Source organism: Taudactylus pleione, unplaced genomic scaffold, assembly GCF_031769625.1.
Source record: "Taudactylus pleione unplaced genomic scaffold, aTauple2 ptg000154l, whole genome shotgun sequence".
In the NCBI taxonomy this organism is placed as follows: Eukaryota; Metazoa; Chordata; class Amphibia; order Anura; family Myobatrachidae; genus Taudactylus; species Taudactylus pleione.
The window spans coordinates 15052980-15068821 of NW_028284556.1; the positions used below are offsets into that span (position 1 = coordinate 15052980).

At 43.8% G+C, this 15842-nt stretch overlaps 1 protein-coding gene across 1 annotated transcript in view; it reads left to right on the forward strand.

Annotated features, from left to right (window-relative positions):
• Positions 1-15842, forward strand: part of MTRF1L (mitochondrial translation release factor 1 like) — a 35734-nt gene that overhangs the window by 14807 nt on the left and 5085 nt on the right. The window contains exon 6 of the mRNA XM_088474377.1: positions 5185-5321. Within this exon, the coding sequence (XP_088330503.1) occupies positions 5185-5321 (137 nt within the window). The remainder of the gene's footprint in view (positions 1-5184; positions 5322-15842) is intronic.

The following is a 15842-nucleotide window of genomic DNA, read 5'->3' on the forward strand; positions in this document are numbered from 1 at the left end:
CTGTGAAACACCATGGATGTCATTAAAAATTTTACTTTTTCAGGCTCACAAAGATAAAAAGGGAGAGGTGGGGATTGCTCACAGCATTGCAGGAATCATAGCTGATGGATTACCACTGTGTAGCCCTGAGTTTGTGTGTGTGCTCTACTGTTATTTGACTGCCAGTGAGAGCATGATGCACCTTCTGACAGCATAGTGTGCAGCCATGGCCAAAAGTTTTGAGGATTACATAAGTATTAATTTTCACAAAGTTTGCTGCTTCAGTGTTTTTAGACCTTTTTGTCAGATGTTACTATGGTATACTGAAGTAAAATTACAAGCATTTCATAAGTCTCAAAGGCTTTTATTTACAATTACATTAAGTTTATGCAAAGAATCAATATTTGCGGTGTTGACCCTTCTTTTTCAAGATCTCTGCAATTCACCCTGGCATTCTGTCAATCAACTTCTGGGCCACAAACGACTGATGGCCGCCCATTCTTGCCTAATCAATGCTTGGAGTTTGTCAGAATTTGTGGGTTTTTGTGTGTCCATCCGCCTTTTGAGGATTGACCACAAGTTCTCAATGGGGTTAAGGCCTGGGGAGTTTCCTGGCCATGGACCCAAAATTTCGATGTTTTGTTCCCTGAGCCGCTTATACCCCTTTTACACCATTTGCATTTGCAAATACACTCATTAATTAGTCTTACACACCTATACTTTACACTGCACTGTCACTCTTTTTCCATTTTTCGTGTGATGCCCTGGGGGGGTCCTGGGCTGGACGTTTTTCGGGGTGCACTGCGCCCCGGATGTGAACTCCTTAGTGTTAGGGACTGTTAGTGACAGAGAAGCCGTGATGTGGCCTAGCAGCTTCCCATGTATTTGCAAATGCATGCAACTAATATCTCTGATTTCTATGACCATATAGTCTTCATATATTGTTGCAGGTACTATTCAGTGTGCTGAGGAACAATTGGGGGTTAAACCCCCCTCCTTTTTCTCCCTGAAATATAACCCTGGTCAAGTGACCCGGCAATCCAACTCTGGTAGCCTGGGTAATGGTGCAGTGTAAATGGTGCAACCCAGGTTACCTTAGTCATGCCTAAAATGAGCTGATTGGTGGTTGTGGAGAAGTCACCTCACACTTTTTATGACCTCAGAAGTTTAGCAGGGCAGACCCAGGTTCAGTGTGAACGGAGCTGACCTGAGAATAACACAGTTTGATGGTGCTGTGCAAATGGTGTCTGACCTGGGTTGGAACCATGTCTGAAAACCGTGGTTGAACCCGGGTTTTTGGTGGAAAAGAGGTATTTGCTATCACTTTTGCCTTATAGCAAGGTGCTCCATCATGCTGGAAAAGGCTTTGTTCGTCACCAAACTGTTTTTGGATAGTTGGGAGAAGTTGCTCTTGGAGGATGTTTTGTTACCATTCTTTATTCATGGCTGTGTTCTTAGGCAAATGAGCCCACTCCCTTGGCTGAGAAGCAACCCCACACATGAATGGTCTCGGGATGCTATACTGTTGGCATGACACAGGACTGATGGTAGCACTCACCTTTCCTTCTCTGGGCAAGGGTTTTTCCAGATGCCCCAAACAATCTGAAAAGGGATTCATCAGAGAAAATAACTTTACCCCAGTCCTCAGCAGTCCAATCCCTGTACCTTTTGCAGAATATCAGTCTGTCCTTGATATTTTTCCTGGAGAGAAGTGGCTTCTTTGCTGCCCTTCTTGACACCAGGCCATGCTTCAAAAGTCTTCACCTTACTGTGTGTGAAGATGCACTCTCACCTGCCTGCAGCCATTCCTGAGCAAGCTCTGAAGCCTTCTTCACAACTATTGAACCTCTCTCCTTGAAGTTCTTGATGATGCGATAAATGGTTGATTTAGGTGAAACCCATACTTGTCATTCTCAAAACTTTTGGCCATGGCTGTACAGTTCACTTCTTCATCATTCCAATTAGCCATCACTGTAATGACAGTAGTGGTATTAACCCCTTTCAGACTGCCAGAATGCTGCCGTTGTCTGCAGTGTGATGCCTGTGTGTCTGGCTGCTGATGACATCAAGTGAGACCCAGCAACATCCAATCAGCGTTGTTTGCGGAGTCCTGGGTTGGATAATCCGGGTAGGGCCTGTTCTCACTGCACTTCCACCTGGCTTGTTCCCGTGTTCAACCCTGCTTGATTGGTGGCACGTTCACACTGCACCTCGACCTGGCAATATTCAGGGTCATTTTTGCAATGTGAAAGGGGTATATGTTAATCCTGAAAGTGCGAGCACATTGGGACTGCATGACAAACCAAACAGTGATTTAGGGATCTATGTACTAATAACCGCAGTATTGCCGCAATTATGTATCCAACTTGCAGGGGATATTTTAATTTCAAATGAAAATATCCCCGCTATGTACAAAGGGGAACTCGTAGGGACAGTGGTTATATCCCCGGCAAATTAGAGACTTTTTTCACAGAAGAGCGAGACTGTGTCAGCTCCCGGAGCCGTCCCGGGGATTGCGAGAGAGAGATCGAAAGATCGCTCTCCTGCCCCTGGAGACTCCATAGGCCTATACTAGTTTACACCATCTGTAGATGGTGAAAACCACAGGTTCAAAGTCTGTCCTCAGGATCCCAAGCAGTGCATGTTTTCCATGTCTCCTCACAGAATCAAGTGAAATAACTTAGCTCAACCTGTGGAACTTTTAAAATGTCAGCGAGTAATGAATACACCTGTGCACCTGCTGGGTGACCTGGAAAAGGTGAACTGTGTGGGGTCCTGAGGACAGAGTTTGAGAACCACTGGTGTAAACTACCAGGGCTAAACTCCGAAAAGCTTCGCTTTTTGGAGTTTTGTACATAGGGGTCAGATCATAGTCCCCATTGATAATAATGGGGACTGCGATCTGCAGTGCTAATTAGCAGTCTGCTGGAGATTTCTGTGTAAGAACAATACATAAAATTATACTGGAGACAGAATGCTTTCATTTATTTTATTCATATTAAAATAATTAGGAATTATAATGTCCTAAGTAGTTATAAAGATTTCCATCTCTTAAATGGGAACTTTCCATTTGGAAAAATCCCACAACAGTGTTATGACTGAAAGTGTATTGGTATTATCTCATGTTTTCGTTAGTCTGGTGATAGCATCATGCTCATATAAACGCACATCTCCAGCGCAACTATGTTCACAGATGGCAAACGCCAACCACCTTATACATATATACAGACTCTAACAATGGAACAAGTGCTCCCTAATTGGGGTAACAAACCAATTTTGCCATAAGATTACGCTGGTAAAAGCTAACCTGTGTTAAAACAAAGATAATCTAATAGAGAGAACTATGTATCATAGGATATGATTAGCAAGTATAAATGGAAATTATAGTTTGAGAACACCAGTTTTAGACTATGGGGGGAATTAAATTAGTTGCGGTAATTAACCACGGGCTAATTGATACACTGGGGCTATCCAATTAGCCCTGAAGTCAGCCCGCAGCACTGCACTTAATACGTATTTCTTTTCGGGTCTGAACTTTTCACGGATTCTATGTGTTCACACACGATAACTGATAATTAATCAGGCAAGAAAATGTGGCTGTAATGGAATAGCCCCAGGTGTTAAAGCCAGAGGCTACCACCTTTTTTCACCCCCAATAAATTAGCATAATCTTCATTGAAATATTCTTGAAAGTTTTCAATGAAAATTTGGTAGTGGCATTTTATAGCATTGAGATGTTGAAGGTCAATTTTATTTTAAAAAAAACAGCGTTCCAAGTTTTGTAATTTTTGTTTTTGAATCTGTACGTTTCATCATAAGTCATTTCTTAATGATCGCTTTAATGTTGTTATTTACAGTGAATGCTGTTTTTGTTGGTTTTTGCAAACTCAAATTTTAAGTTAGTTGTTAAAAAGGAATGGGTATGTAATGCCGGTTGTCAGGATGCCTCCTGTCACAATACCGACAGCGGCATCCCGATGGTTGGTATCGCGTCACGGGTCGGGTAAGTATATTTGCCCTTCTCCCCCTAACTCTAACCCTCCTTTCTTGTAGCCTAACCCTAACTCTTCAACCCCGTACCCTAACCCTCCCTGTTAGTTCCTAAATCTAAGTCTCCCCCCTTCTTCCCTAACCCTCCCCCTTTAGTGCCTTAACCTAACCCCCCTTCCCAGTGGTGCCTGACCCTAACTCTCCCCTTTAGGGGTGCCTAATCTTAACCTCGTTCCCCCAAAACCTAACGCTAACTGCACCTGATGGCCGGTGCCTGGGTGCAGGGCATAATTTCCCAAAAATATGTATTCGACCTCAGAGGTCCGCCGCCACTTCTCTTCCCTGGGACACTGAGAAGACGGTGGCCTTGGACCGGGCTATCGGTTCTCTGCTGCACTTACCGAGTGCTCTCTATATACCCATTTGCTTGTTTAGGCCTCCACCCCAGTAGTAAAATGACACTGTTCTCTCTGTCTCCCTGTCTGGCACGCTCTGCAGCTTGGCTCCTCCGGCGTCTGACTCAGCCAGTCTCCTTCCAGCAATTAGCGTGTCACCAGGGTTTGACCATGACCTCAATTATGCAATGTTGCACCATGAGGACTGGTCCAGGGTTATGGTCATGAAGGCTGCATAAGTAGCATTCAAGCTCGAGTACCACCTAGGTTTGCTGGCCACTTCTCCAGTTGAGCACCTCTGCTAAGATATGGTTTTTGAATTGGTAGTTTTCGGTCAGCTGCAACTTTTGTAAAGTTTGTCTTAAAACAAACAAAGTTTCCTGGTGAAAAATTTTAAATAAATTTGAAACGTTGAACTGAAGGAGAGCGGGACCTCCGATTGATTGACCCCGCCCATACAGCTGCGAGTGCCACCAATCTTTCTTGAGATAGAGAGATAGATAGATATATATATATATATATTCTCTAACTATTTTTTACAAGGAATGGGAATTTGGGACATACCAAATCGTGATGTGGGCATGACGCCTGCACAACGTAACAACATCTGGATACTCAGATAATTTTCAGGGGCTTGAATTTACTACTATCTGGGTTAGATCTTGTTTGAAAATTTGTTTTTTATTAGTGTATAATGTATTTACTGTGATTTACTTGGTACAAAATTATTTCATGTTCGTTTTACAGTGAAGATTAGAGAACAATATATGGAGATTACTATAATCTGACATGGTTTGTTTTTCCTTTCTTTGCATTGAAGGTATAGTTTCTGAATGTCAGCAGGAAAGATCTCAAACCAGAAATAAAGAGACGGCTATGAAAGTCCTCCGTGCAAAGTTATACAATATGAAATTAGAAGAAGAGACATATAAGTATCAAATGGCAAGGAAAATCCAGGTAAAGTATAGAAGGTCTTAATCTTTTTGGTGACAAAACCCTAATCTTTTTTTAAAAAAATTTTATTCTATCATGACAAATGTTATCCTATTTTTGTAACGCTGCTTTTGTCGTTCCGGTTATGAGTAATATATTTTTAATTATAAGGCATTATTCAGAACAAATTTTAAAAATGCACTTCTTCATGGTTCCCTAACTTTATATCATTAATTTTTTTTTTTTTTTGTGTAATTTTAAAAAGAAAAATAACTTTTTAACTGGTAAAGGGGCAGACTCAGACCTAAACGCAAAATGTCCACATTTGTACCCACATTGCATGCACAGAATCAAATGTGGTTATACACCTGTATGAGGAGTCCTATTCATATACTGTATATCACCACACCTAGGGGTCTCATAGTGAAGATGGCTATCACCTGCCCTGCCTTGGTGCGAGAGGCAATTACACATATAGGACTTTGACTTCTCATCTGCCAAGACCTGCCTTACTAGCTGTGACACTTACCCTATATGCCATTACCATCCTACAATACCCACACTAATTGTCTGATGCGAAGTAAATTGCGCATATGTTGGTCCAAATAAGTGTGCACGGTAAATGTGTATATTTGCAGGTCTGTACGCATATCGAAGTGTCTGTGTTTAAGTGTACACCTGGTTTGCTACTAGTCGTCATCCATGCATTTGTACATATCCTGTACAATGGTGCAAAAGACACTTGCATTCAAATCCGCATAGCCACAAGTTCCGTCTTTACCTACATGAGAACGCCCCGTTACAACCCAGTTCTACCTCTTCACTAATAAGCATAGAAGTGCTTGAAATGTGTACAACTCTGTGTCATTCATACTTACATCTACAGTAACTGTGCTCATTCGAGCACCCTCCACCTGTCACAACCCGTGCAGTTCCTCTTTCCTGTCTGGGGTGTCTCTCTCAGCTCTGGTGCTTCTAGCACACTCAGCTGATGCAACAAACTGCTGAGATACAGACCAGTGTGTGCTAGAAGCACCAATGCAGAGAGCAACACCCCAGGCAGGGGAGAGGAACTGCACAGGTTGTGATCAACTCTGCATCAACCGCCAAATGCTTAAATCCATTGTACTACACTATATCAACTAAATGTACAAAAAACATTGACTCTCCAGTAATAACTGATTACTGTAATACCCGAATACCTGATTAAGTCAGCGGGTTAAATTTTACCTGGAAGTCTCATCTTGTAAACTCTTCCGCTTGTGCGCACATGTAAGCCTTCACAGATTTTATATGCAACTTATGAAGGATCATATTGTAGAATGTAATACAGTGTACTGACTTCAATTATTATAAACAAGCTTTGGCAGCAGATATTGTTATAAAACACCTACCACAACAGTAACCAGATAATAATGTGTGGTGTCTGTACTAAGCCGTGGATGGAGATAAAGCACCAATCAATCAGCTCTTAACTGACGTTTGTAAAACACAGCCTGTAAACGGACAGGAGCTGATTGGTTGGTACTTTATCTCCATCTGCTTTATCTCTCTCCAAGGTTTAGTACATAGACCCCTATATCTTTATCCCAAGAGCATTTTATACTGCATTCTGGGGGAGATGTATCACTCGGCAGGCAATATGGGGGTTTAGGGGTACCAGCACACGTTATACAGGATACCGCTTCTCCCCAATGTATTAATGTGGGGTAGGATGGTAAATGACAGCAGCACCGATAATGACAAGGGTGCATAGCGCTCCTATCTACGAGTGTGTGTTGATGTGCCATCCAATGTATGAACAGCCAGTGACACTGACTGTTTCAACAGCTGTAGCTGTCGTTGCCCTTACAGCACTATTGCGATGCTTGCGAAATCTCACATGCCCAATGGAGCCAGCTGGGAGTATATCCCGCCCACAGCCTGAGGGCACTTCAGTTTCGTTGGTGTCCGGCAGGAGCTGGACCACCATTATAACAGGGGGCTGCATTAAGCAGCCCAAGCTTTTATTTTATGATTTTTGTAACTTATTTTTTACCACAAAGGGCGAGCAGCACCAGACTGTCCTCCGGATGTCTGTGCTGCCGCCCATCACCCCTCTGAGGTGCTGTGACTCCAAGCCTGTGCTAGGTACTCTGACTGGGGCTCTGAGGGGGACTAGCTAGCAGGCTCCTCAGACCCCAGACTGCAGCCCGGAATTCAGGGGACAGGTAAGGCAAATCCTGTTCTCGGGGACCCGCATTGTTGCGCAGTCTTGCATCCGGTCTCAGGAGATGGACCGAAGGTGCTGATGTGGATAGTGGTGCGCTCACGACTCCACTAGACCACCGGGGCATATAACATACTGGCGCAGGGCATATGTAAGGAGGCCGGGGGACCCAGTGGTTAATGTCAGCAAGGGGAGAAGGCGCTCTCCCTACAGCCCCTCCCCCAGTCCAGGGTGCCATTCCACTGCGGTCTTGGTGTTCCCTTGGCTGCTCCTCCCTCACCCACAGCCCCCCAGAGAAGCGTGGCAGCCATTTTCTGCAAGCAAGTCTCTAGGAACGCTGGGTCCAGTCTCCCTGTATACCTCTCCCACGGGTCAGATTATACAGTGCTATATCCTACCAGCCACTGCAGTCTGTGTGGTTGATTTTAGTGCCCATTGTAAACATGTAATGTTTTTCTGCGTTTGTATGTGACTTTTGCTAGCGCTAATCCCTACTTTTTCTACAGCCATGGCCAAAAGTTTTGAGACGATACAAGTATTGATTTTCACAAAGTCTGCTGCTTCAGTTTTTATGATGGCAATTTGCATATATTCCAGAATGTTATGAAGAGTGATGAGATGAATTGCAAAGTTCCTCTTTGCCATGGCAATGAACTTAATCCCAAAAATAAAATTTCCACTGCATTTTAGCCCTGCCACAAAAGGACCAGCTGACATCATATCAGTGATTCTCTCGTTAACACAGGTGAGTGTTGACGAGAACAAGGCTCGAGATCACGCTGTCATTCGAATGGAGTTAGAACAACAGACTGAAAGCTTTGAAAGGAGGGTGGAGCTTGAAATCATTGTGCTTCCTCCATTAACCATGGTTACCTGCAAGGAAACGTGCAGTCATCGTTGCTTTGCACAAAAAGGGCTTCACAGGCAAATATATTGCTGCTAGCAAGATTGCACCTAAATCAACCATTTATTGCATCATCAAGAACTTCGAGAGGGGTTCAATAGTTGTGAATAAGGCTTCAGGGCACCCAAGAACGTCCAGCAAGTGCCAGGACTGTCTCCTAAAGTTGATTCCTCTACGGGATTGGGGCACCACCAGTGCAGACCTTGCTCAGGAATGGCAGCAGGCAGGTGTGAGTGCATCTTCACGTACAGTGAAGCGAAGACTTTTCGAGGATGGCCTGGTGTCAAGAAGGGCAGCAAAGAAGCCACTTATCTCCAGGAAAAAACATCAGGGACAGACTGATATTCTGCAAAAGGTACAGGGATTGGACTGCTGAGGACTGGGGTTAAACTTTTTTTTCTCTGAATCCTCTTTCAGATTGTTTGGGACATCTGGTAAAACGCTTGTCCGGAGAAGGAAAGGTGAGTCCTGTGTCATGTCAACAGTAAAGCATCCTGAGACCATTCATGTGTGGGTTTGTTTCTCAGCCAAGGGAGTGAGCCACTCAACAATTTTATCTAAGAACACAGCCATGAATAAAGATAACAAAACATCCTCCATGAGCAACTTCTCCCAACCATCCAACAACAGTTTGGTGACTAGCAATGCCTTTTCCAGCATGATGGAGCACCTTGCCAAAAGGCAAAAGTGATAACTAAGTGGCTTGGGGAACAAAACATCGAAATATTGGGTCCATGGGCAGGAAACAACCCCAGACCTTATTCCCATTGAGAACTTGTGATCAGTCCTCAAGAGGCGGGTAGACAAACAAAAAAACCACAAATTCTTACAAACTCCAAGCATTGATTAGACAAGAATGGGCGGCCATCAGTCAGTATGTGGCTCAGAAGTTGATTGAAAGCATGTCAGGGAGAATTGCAGAGGTCTTGAAAAAGAAGGGTCAACACTGCAAATATTGACTCTTTGCATAAACTTAATGTAATTGTCAATAATAGCCTTTGACACTTATGAAATGCTTGTAATTTTACTTCAGTATACCATAGTAACATCTGACAAAAAGGTCTAAAAAAACACTGAAGCAGCAAACTTTGTGAAAACCAATACTTGTGTCATTCTCAAAACCACTCGCCAAGGCATAAGCACGCCCCACCATGTCTTAGCGAGCGGCCACTTTGTGTATGCGTACGCCCATTCGCACCAGCAACACGTCATCTCCAGGAAGTGTATTAAAACATTGGTACATCGAGCACCATCGGATGTGAATGCAGTGCTTGAGGTAGCTTTACCCTACCGCAAGCATTTCGAGGAAATCAGTGTAAAAAAAAAAAGGCAAGTGACACGTACTAAGACGCTGCCTGTTAATTATGCACGCCTCCAAAACGGCGTTGAAACACTCTGGCACGCCTGCGTTCGCATCTCCAACCCCCCGTTATTAGTGTTCTGCCCACAAATGGCCTCTCCTGTCACTCATTACACTGGGCTGTCTTTGCAAGGGGAGCAAGTGGTATGCAATCGCAGTGAGTAGTTTGCGCACGCGCAGAACTAAGCATGCGCGTTCGCAGAATATCGGGCTTGAATCAGGCCCTATATCTTCCCAATCCGCACAGTTATCTGATTCTGGGATGATATCTGGGGAGGCAGAAGACTCTGATCTCTCTCTCTAACTCTGACTCAGTCTCTTGAGAAGAGGAGCCACCCTCTAAACTAAATATACTTGCTCTTGTGAGAGTCAAAACTATTCTACAATTAGTAGAGGATGAACCTGCTCCTAAGAACAAACACTTTTTAAACGTCAAAAGGTTGTTTCACCAGCGTTTAAAACAACCTCAGTTTCCTCTGAGTTTCATCTGATCACGAGTGAAGCTTGGAATATGCCTGGTAAAAGGTTTCAAATTCCAAAACCGGTTCAGTTCCTTTTACCCTCTTTCAGCTACTGATTGTACTAAATGGAAAGTTCCCCCAGCAGTGGATTCTCATGTAACACGTCTGGTTAAAAATGTCACGTTACCCATTTATACTGGAACCTCCTTGAAGGAGACTACAGATGGGATGCAGTTAGGAAGCCGACCGCCAGCTTCCCGACTGTGAAATCCCGGCATGGGACTAATGATAGACATCTAAATATCGACGCCTATCAGCCGCCCCACGCCAAAATCCCGACGCCTGGCATACCAATCGTAGGTAAACCGGGCATCAGGATCGCTTAGCCGGGCGGGTTAGGATTAGGGACTCCCGGGGGACTTAGGGTTAGGCACCCCCCCTGGGAGGGTTAGGTTTAGGCTAGGAGAAGGGGGTGGGTTAGGGTCAGGCACCACCAGTGGAGAGGTTAGGTTTAGGGTGCGGGGAGGGGGTGTTAGGTTTAGGCACCCCTGGGGGAGGTTAGGGTTAGGCACTAGGGGGGAGGGCTGTTACTTACCTAGTCGGGATCTTCAGCTGCCGGCCTTCGGGCGTCTGTATTTCATCCGCCCGGGCTTAGGTCCGGTGGTGATTCATACCGATTCCCTACAGATAGACTTATAGAAGGTTGTCATAAATCTATATACTCTTACAGGAGCCATTACTCGTCCGGCTACGGCCTCAGTGGCAAAAGCCATTGAGAGTTGGCCAGAGGCCCTAGAAGGGACTCTTCCTCAACCCCTACCCTAGATGATGATTCGATGGAACAGTTGTCCTACATATCTCACATTACAGATGCAGCCTCCTACTTAGGCGAAGCAGTTATGGATATGGCTCTCCTGGCCTCCATGATATCTGCCGCTTCGGAAGTGTCCTGCCGTATTCTTTGGCTACGTTCCTGGAAAGCAGATTCAGAATGAAAATGGGCTCTTTTGCACAGGACCTCCATCGGACCCAACCAAGGCCCTACTGTCCAAAAAGCCATTCAGTCTTTACTGAATTCAGAAGTAATAATTTGTCCCCTCTCACAACGGGGCAAGGGCTATTATTCTACCCTTTTCTTAGTTCAGAAGCCCAATGGGTCTCATCGGCCTAACCTCAAATATCTGAACAGGTTTATCAGGGTGCCCAGGTTTTGTATGGAAACCCTCCATTCTATTATCCTAGCTATGGAGCCTGGAGATTTTATGATATCCCTAGACATTCAGGATGCTTACCTACATGTACCTATGGCGCCTTCTCTTCAACAATATCTCCGGTTTGCTACACTGCAGCAACATTACCAATTTTAGGCTCTGCCATTTGGCCCCTCGGACGATCTCTTATTGTTGGCCAGCTTCCCAGATACTCTTCACCGCCATCTGCAGGTAACCATTGCCTTTCTGCAAATGCACGGTTGGCTGATCAACTGGGAAAAGTTTTCCCTTACACCCTGCCAAAGGATGGTACATTTGGGAGCCCTCCTGGACTCTCGAGTTCAGAGAATCTTCCTAATGGCGGACAAGATTTCAGCACTGCAGCACAGACTACACAGGCTGCTTTACAATCGCAGTGTGTCGATTCACTCTGCAATGCAGGCTTTGGGATCAATGGTGTCCACCTTCGACATGGTGGAGCTCACCCAGTTTCACTCCAGGTCCCTACAACACCTGATCCTCTCCAGGTGGAACGGGCTACTCCATCTGCTCAAATCCCAGATGATGAGCCTCCCCCCAGAGGTTCGCTTGTCCCTAGCCTGGTGGCTACAGACCTCCCATTTAAACCAGTCGTCCCTTTTGAATCCTGGACTGGACTCTCCTCACCATGGGCGCAAGCCTCCGAGGGTGGGACGCAGTAACCGGCCAGCAATCCTTCAAGGGCTGATGGTCACCAGTCGAGAGTGTTACCAATCAACATCCTGGAACTTCAAGCCATCTACGGAGCTCTCACTCTAGCTCAGGATATTCTGAGAAACAGGCCAGTACAAGTACAGACCGACAACGTGATGGCTGTGGCCTTTCTCAGTCACCAAGGGGGCACTCAAGTCAGTCCGCAATGACAGAAGTGTCCCGCATTTTCACATGGGGTGAACGCAATCTCCCAGTCATCTCTGCAGTATCATCCCGGGGATTCTCCATTAGTAAGCGGTTTTCCTCAACCGTCACGACGTGCATGCAGGAGAATGGTCTCTACATCCATGAGCAGAAGTGCAGCTTCTAATAGACAAATGGGGTCTTCCAGAAGTGGATCTCACGGCCTCAAGACACAACTACGAACTTCCAATTTATGGAGCCAGAACAAAGGACCCTGACGCGGCCTTCATAGACTCCTTGTCTGTGAAATGGAACTTCCATTTGGCATATCTCTTCCCTCCAATATCCCTGCTTCCTCGAGTGCTTCGGAGATTCAGGCAGGAGCAGACCTGTTGTCTCAGGGTCCATGTGTACATCCGGACCTAGCACGTCTGTCTCTAACGGCTTGGCTCTTGAGACATCCATCCTAACGGCTAAGGGTTTCTCCGGCTCTGTGGTCCAGGCCATATTCAGAGCATGTAAAGTGGTCTCAGCCAGGATTTACCACAGAATATGGCATACTATGACCCTCAAGTCTTTAAACTTTCTCGAATTCTTGCCTTTCTTTAGACTGTACTAGATCTAGCCCCCCGCCTAGCTTCTCTCAAAGTGCAGGTTTCTGCTTTGTCTATCTGGTTTCAGCGCAAAATTGCTCCTATACCGGATATTCACACCTTCATGCAAGGTGTTCTACAGATACAACCTTCCTTTGTCCCTCCAGTGGCTCCATAGGATTTGTCAGTGGTGCTCAAAGCACTTCAGGAACCTCCATTCGAACCCCTGGAATCAGTGGATGTCAAATGGCTCACTGCGAATACTGTTTCTTCTGGCTATAGCATCTGCCTGTAGGGTATCTGATTTAGGGGAGCTTTCTTGTCGCTCCCCCTTTTTGATAGTTCATCAGGACACGACTGTTATTTGAACACACCCAGGTTTCCTTCCCAAGGTGGTTTCTCTCTTCCACCTGAAAGAGGAAATTTGTGGTTCCGCCCTTTAATTCACCAAACCTCTCGGCAGGTGAGGCCTTTTTGGATGTGGTCTGTGCTCTAAAGGTCTACGTGGACCGTACTACTTCTATCAGTAAATCAGACTCCCTATTTGTCCTACATGGATTCCACAAGAAGGGATGACTTGCTATCAAACTCTCTGGCCAGATGGATTTGCATGACTATCTCATAGGCTTACACGCGGACTGAATATGACAATAAACCTAGCGCCTAATGAGTTGCCTGCACTGAATAAAAATATTACAGCAGCCATATCAGCAGCAACATGTGGAGAATGCCAATCTCCACACACAAAATATAACAAAAAAAGTGATTTACCGGAGCGCTCAGAAATAATAAGAAAATTATAAAATAGATGAATATAAATTTTTAATCATAATTTGAAATAACTCCCGGGCGTAAACAGCAATCTATTCAGCTGAGGCGCCATTCCGGGCTGCCCACGAGGGACCCACAGAGCAAGTAGAATGAGCAGAGTATGTAGTCGGCACAGGAAGGCCAGTCTGCGTGTAACAAAAAAAATGATGTACTGTAGCGCTCAAAAATAATAAAACATAAAATAGATAAATGAATATACATCTTAATAAAACATAATTCTAAATAACTCCCGGGAGTAAACAGTAATCTATTAGCATACAATCACAAATTTTAAAATGGGGAGTAAGGAATCGTAATATAATACTTCTATAGCAGATGTAACATACTGAAATGTGCAAATGTAATAATGTTTCTCCAGCAGTACAAACTTGCAATATAAAAAATAAAACACACTTAAAATGTGTCAATGTCACAGTGTTGCTCCAGCAGGAAAAAATTGTAATCATAGCACACTTTGTATAGAAATATAACAATGTTCTCCAATGCGAAAAAAGCAAAAGCTCTTAAACATTCAACCTTTGGTTAGTCCTCCAAAAAAGATAGGTATTAGTTATTTATCTGGTGAATTTGAAGGTATAATTATACAGGTTGAGTCTCCCATATCCAAATATTCCGAAATACCGAATAATTTTGGCATGACTGAGATAATAAAACCTTTGATTTTTGATGGTTCAATGTACACAAACTTTGTCTAAGGCACAAATTATTAAAAATATGGTATAAAATTACCTTCAGGCTGTGTGTATAGGGTATAAATGAAACATAAATTTATTTCATGTATGTACACAAACTTTGCTTGAGCCACAAAATTATTGAAAATATTGTATAAAATGAGCTGCAGGCTATGTGTATAAGGTGCATATAACACATATATGCATACGGTGTAAATATTGGGGTCCCATTCCCAAGATATTTCATTATGATATGCAATTATTCCAAAATACGGAATATTCCGTTATCCAAAATACCCCTGGTCCCAAGCATTTTGGATATGGGAGACTCAACCTGTATAGAATAATCCCATTTGTTGGCACTCTGTATAGGGGATATCAGTTGATATAATAAAGATAGCCTTATCCACAAAAATATTCTTGGTAGTAATACTCACTGACTTTAAATCCCTCCACACCGTACCGTAACCAGCTGCAAGTGGGAGCCCCATCAGACTACAAACACTGTTGGAAGGTGTATACGGTGGGCTGGGATGATCCTGGAATGTGAGCGGGCAAAGTGCAACTCCGTTCCAGGCTGTCCCGCCTATAAGCGATGTCAGGAATAGCCCCAGTGAGTTAGGCCACCCGGAGTTGAATAGGTAGACAGCTAAAAGATAATCCCCCAACGAGTTCTCCTTAACCGGACATGGGAGGTACAGCAACATCAGCGCGATACGGTGCTCGTGATAAACAGCACCTGTAGTCCTCAACGCGTTAAACGACATTCTCAAGAAGCAGGTACATAGAAGGTGGAGAATGTTGTCCGTCCTTTATTAGTGGATCCATCTGAAATCTCAGGTGGTTATGATCGCAATTACCGTTCTAATCACTCAAAATTACTCCACAGTATAAAGTATATATCAGTGCATAACACATTTGTGAATCACTCGCATACAAAAGTAATATGAGCTCACAATAATAATAATTAACAACAAACATACACACACACATCCGTCCGTCCCCCCCAAAATCAGGAATTTAGCTGAATGACATGCTTCCAGTTCTAAAAGATTAATTTATTTTATTTTATTTACCACATAAAAAATAAAAAAATAATCTTTTAGAACTGTATGTACAGAGTTTTTTTTTTTTTTTTTTTTAATTGCAGATGGACATGGCAATATTTGATATTTATATCAACTGTTGCCATTTAGATTGCTACGAAATACTCTTGGAAAGGGCCAGTATTAAAACCTGAGGCTATCTCCATAGTAATATATTTGTTTATATGTCATAGCTCTTTTTCAGGTAGTCAAAGTAATATCAAACATTTATTTGACAATAATAACCCCTGATTAATATGGAATCGTGCAGACATGAATAATTCTTTGTACTTGTACTAATATTTGGACTGTGCGGATATATAATCTATCAATGTTTTTTCCTT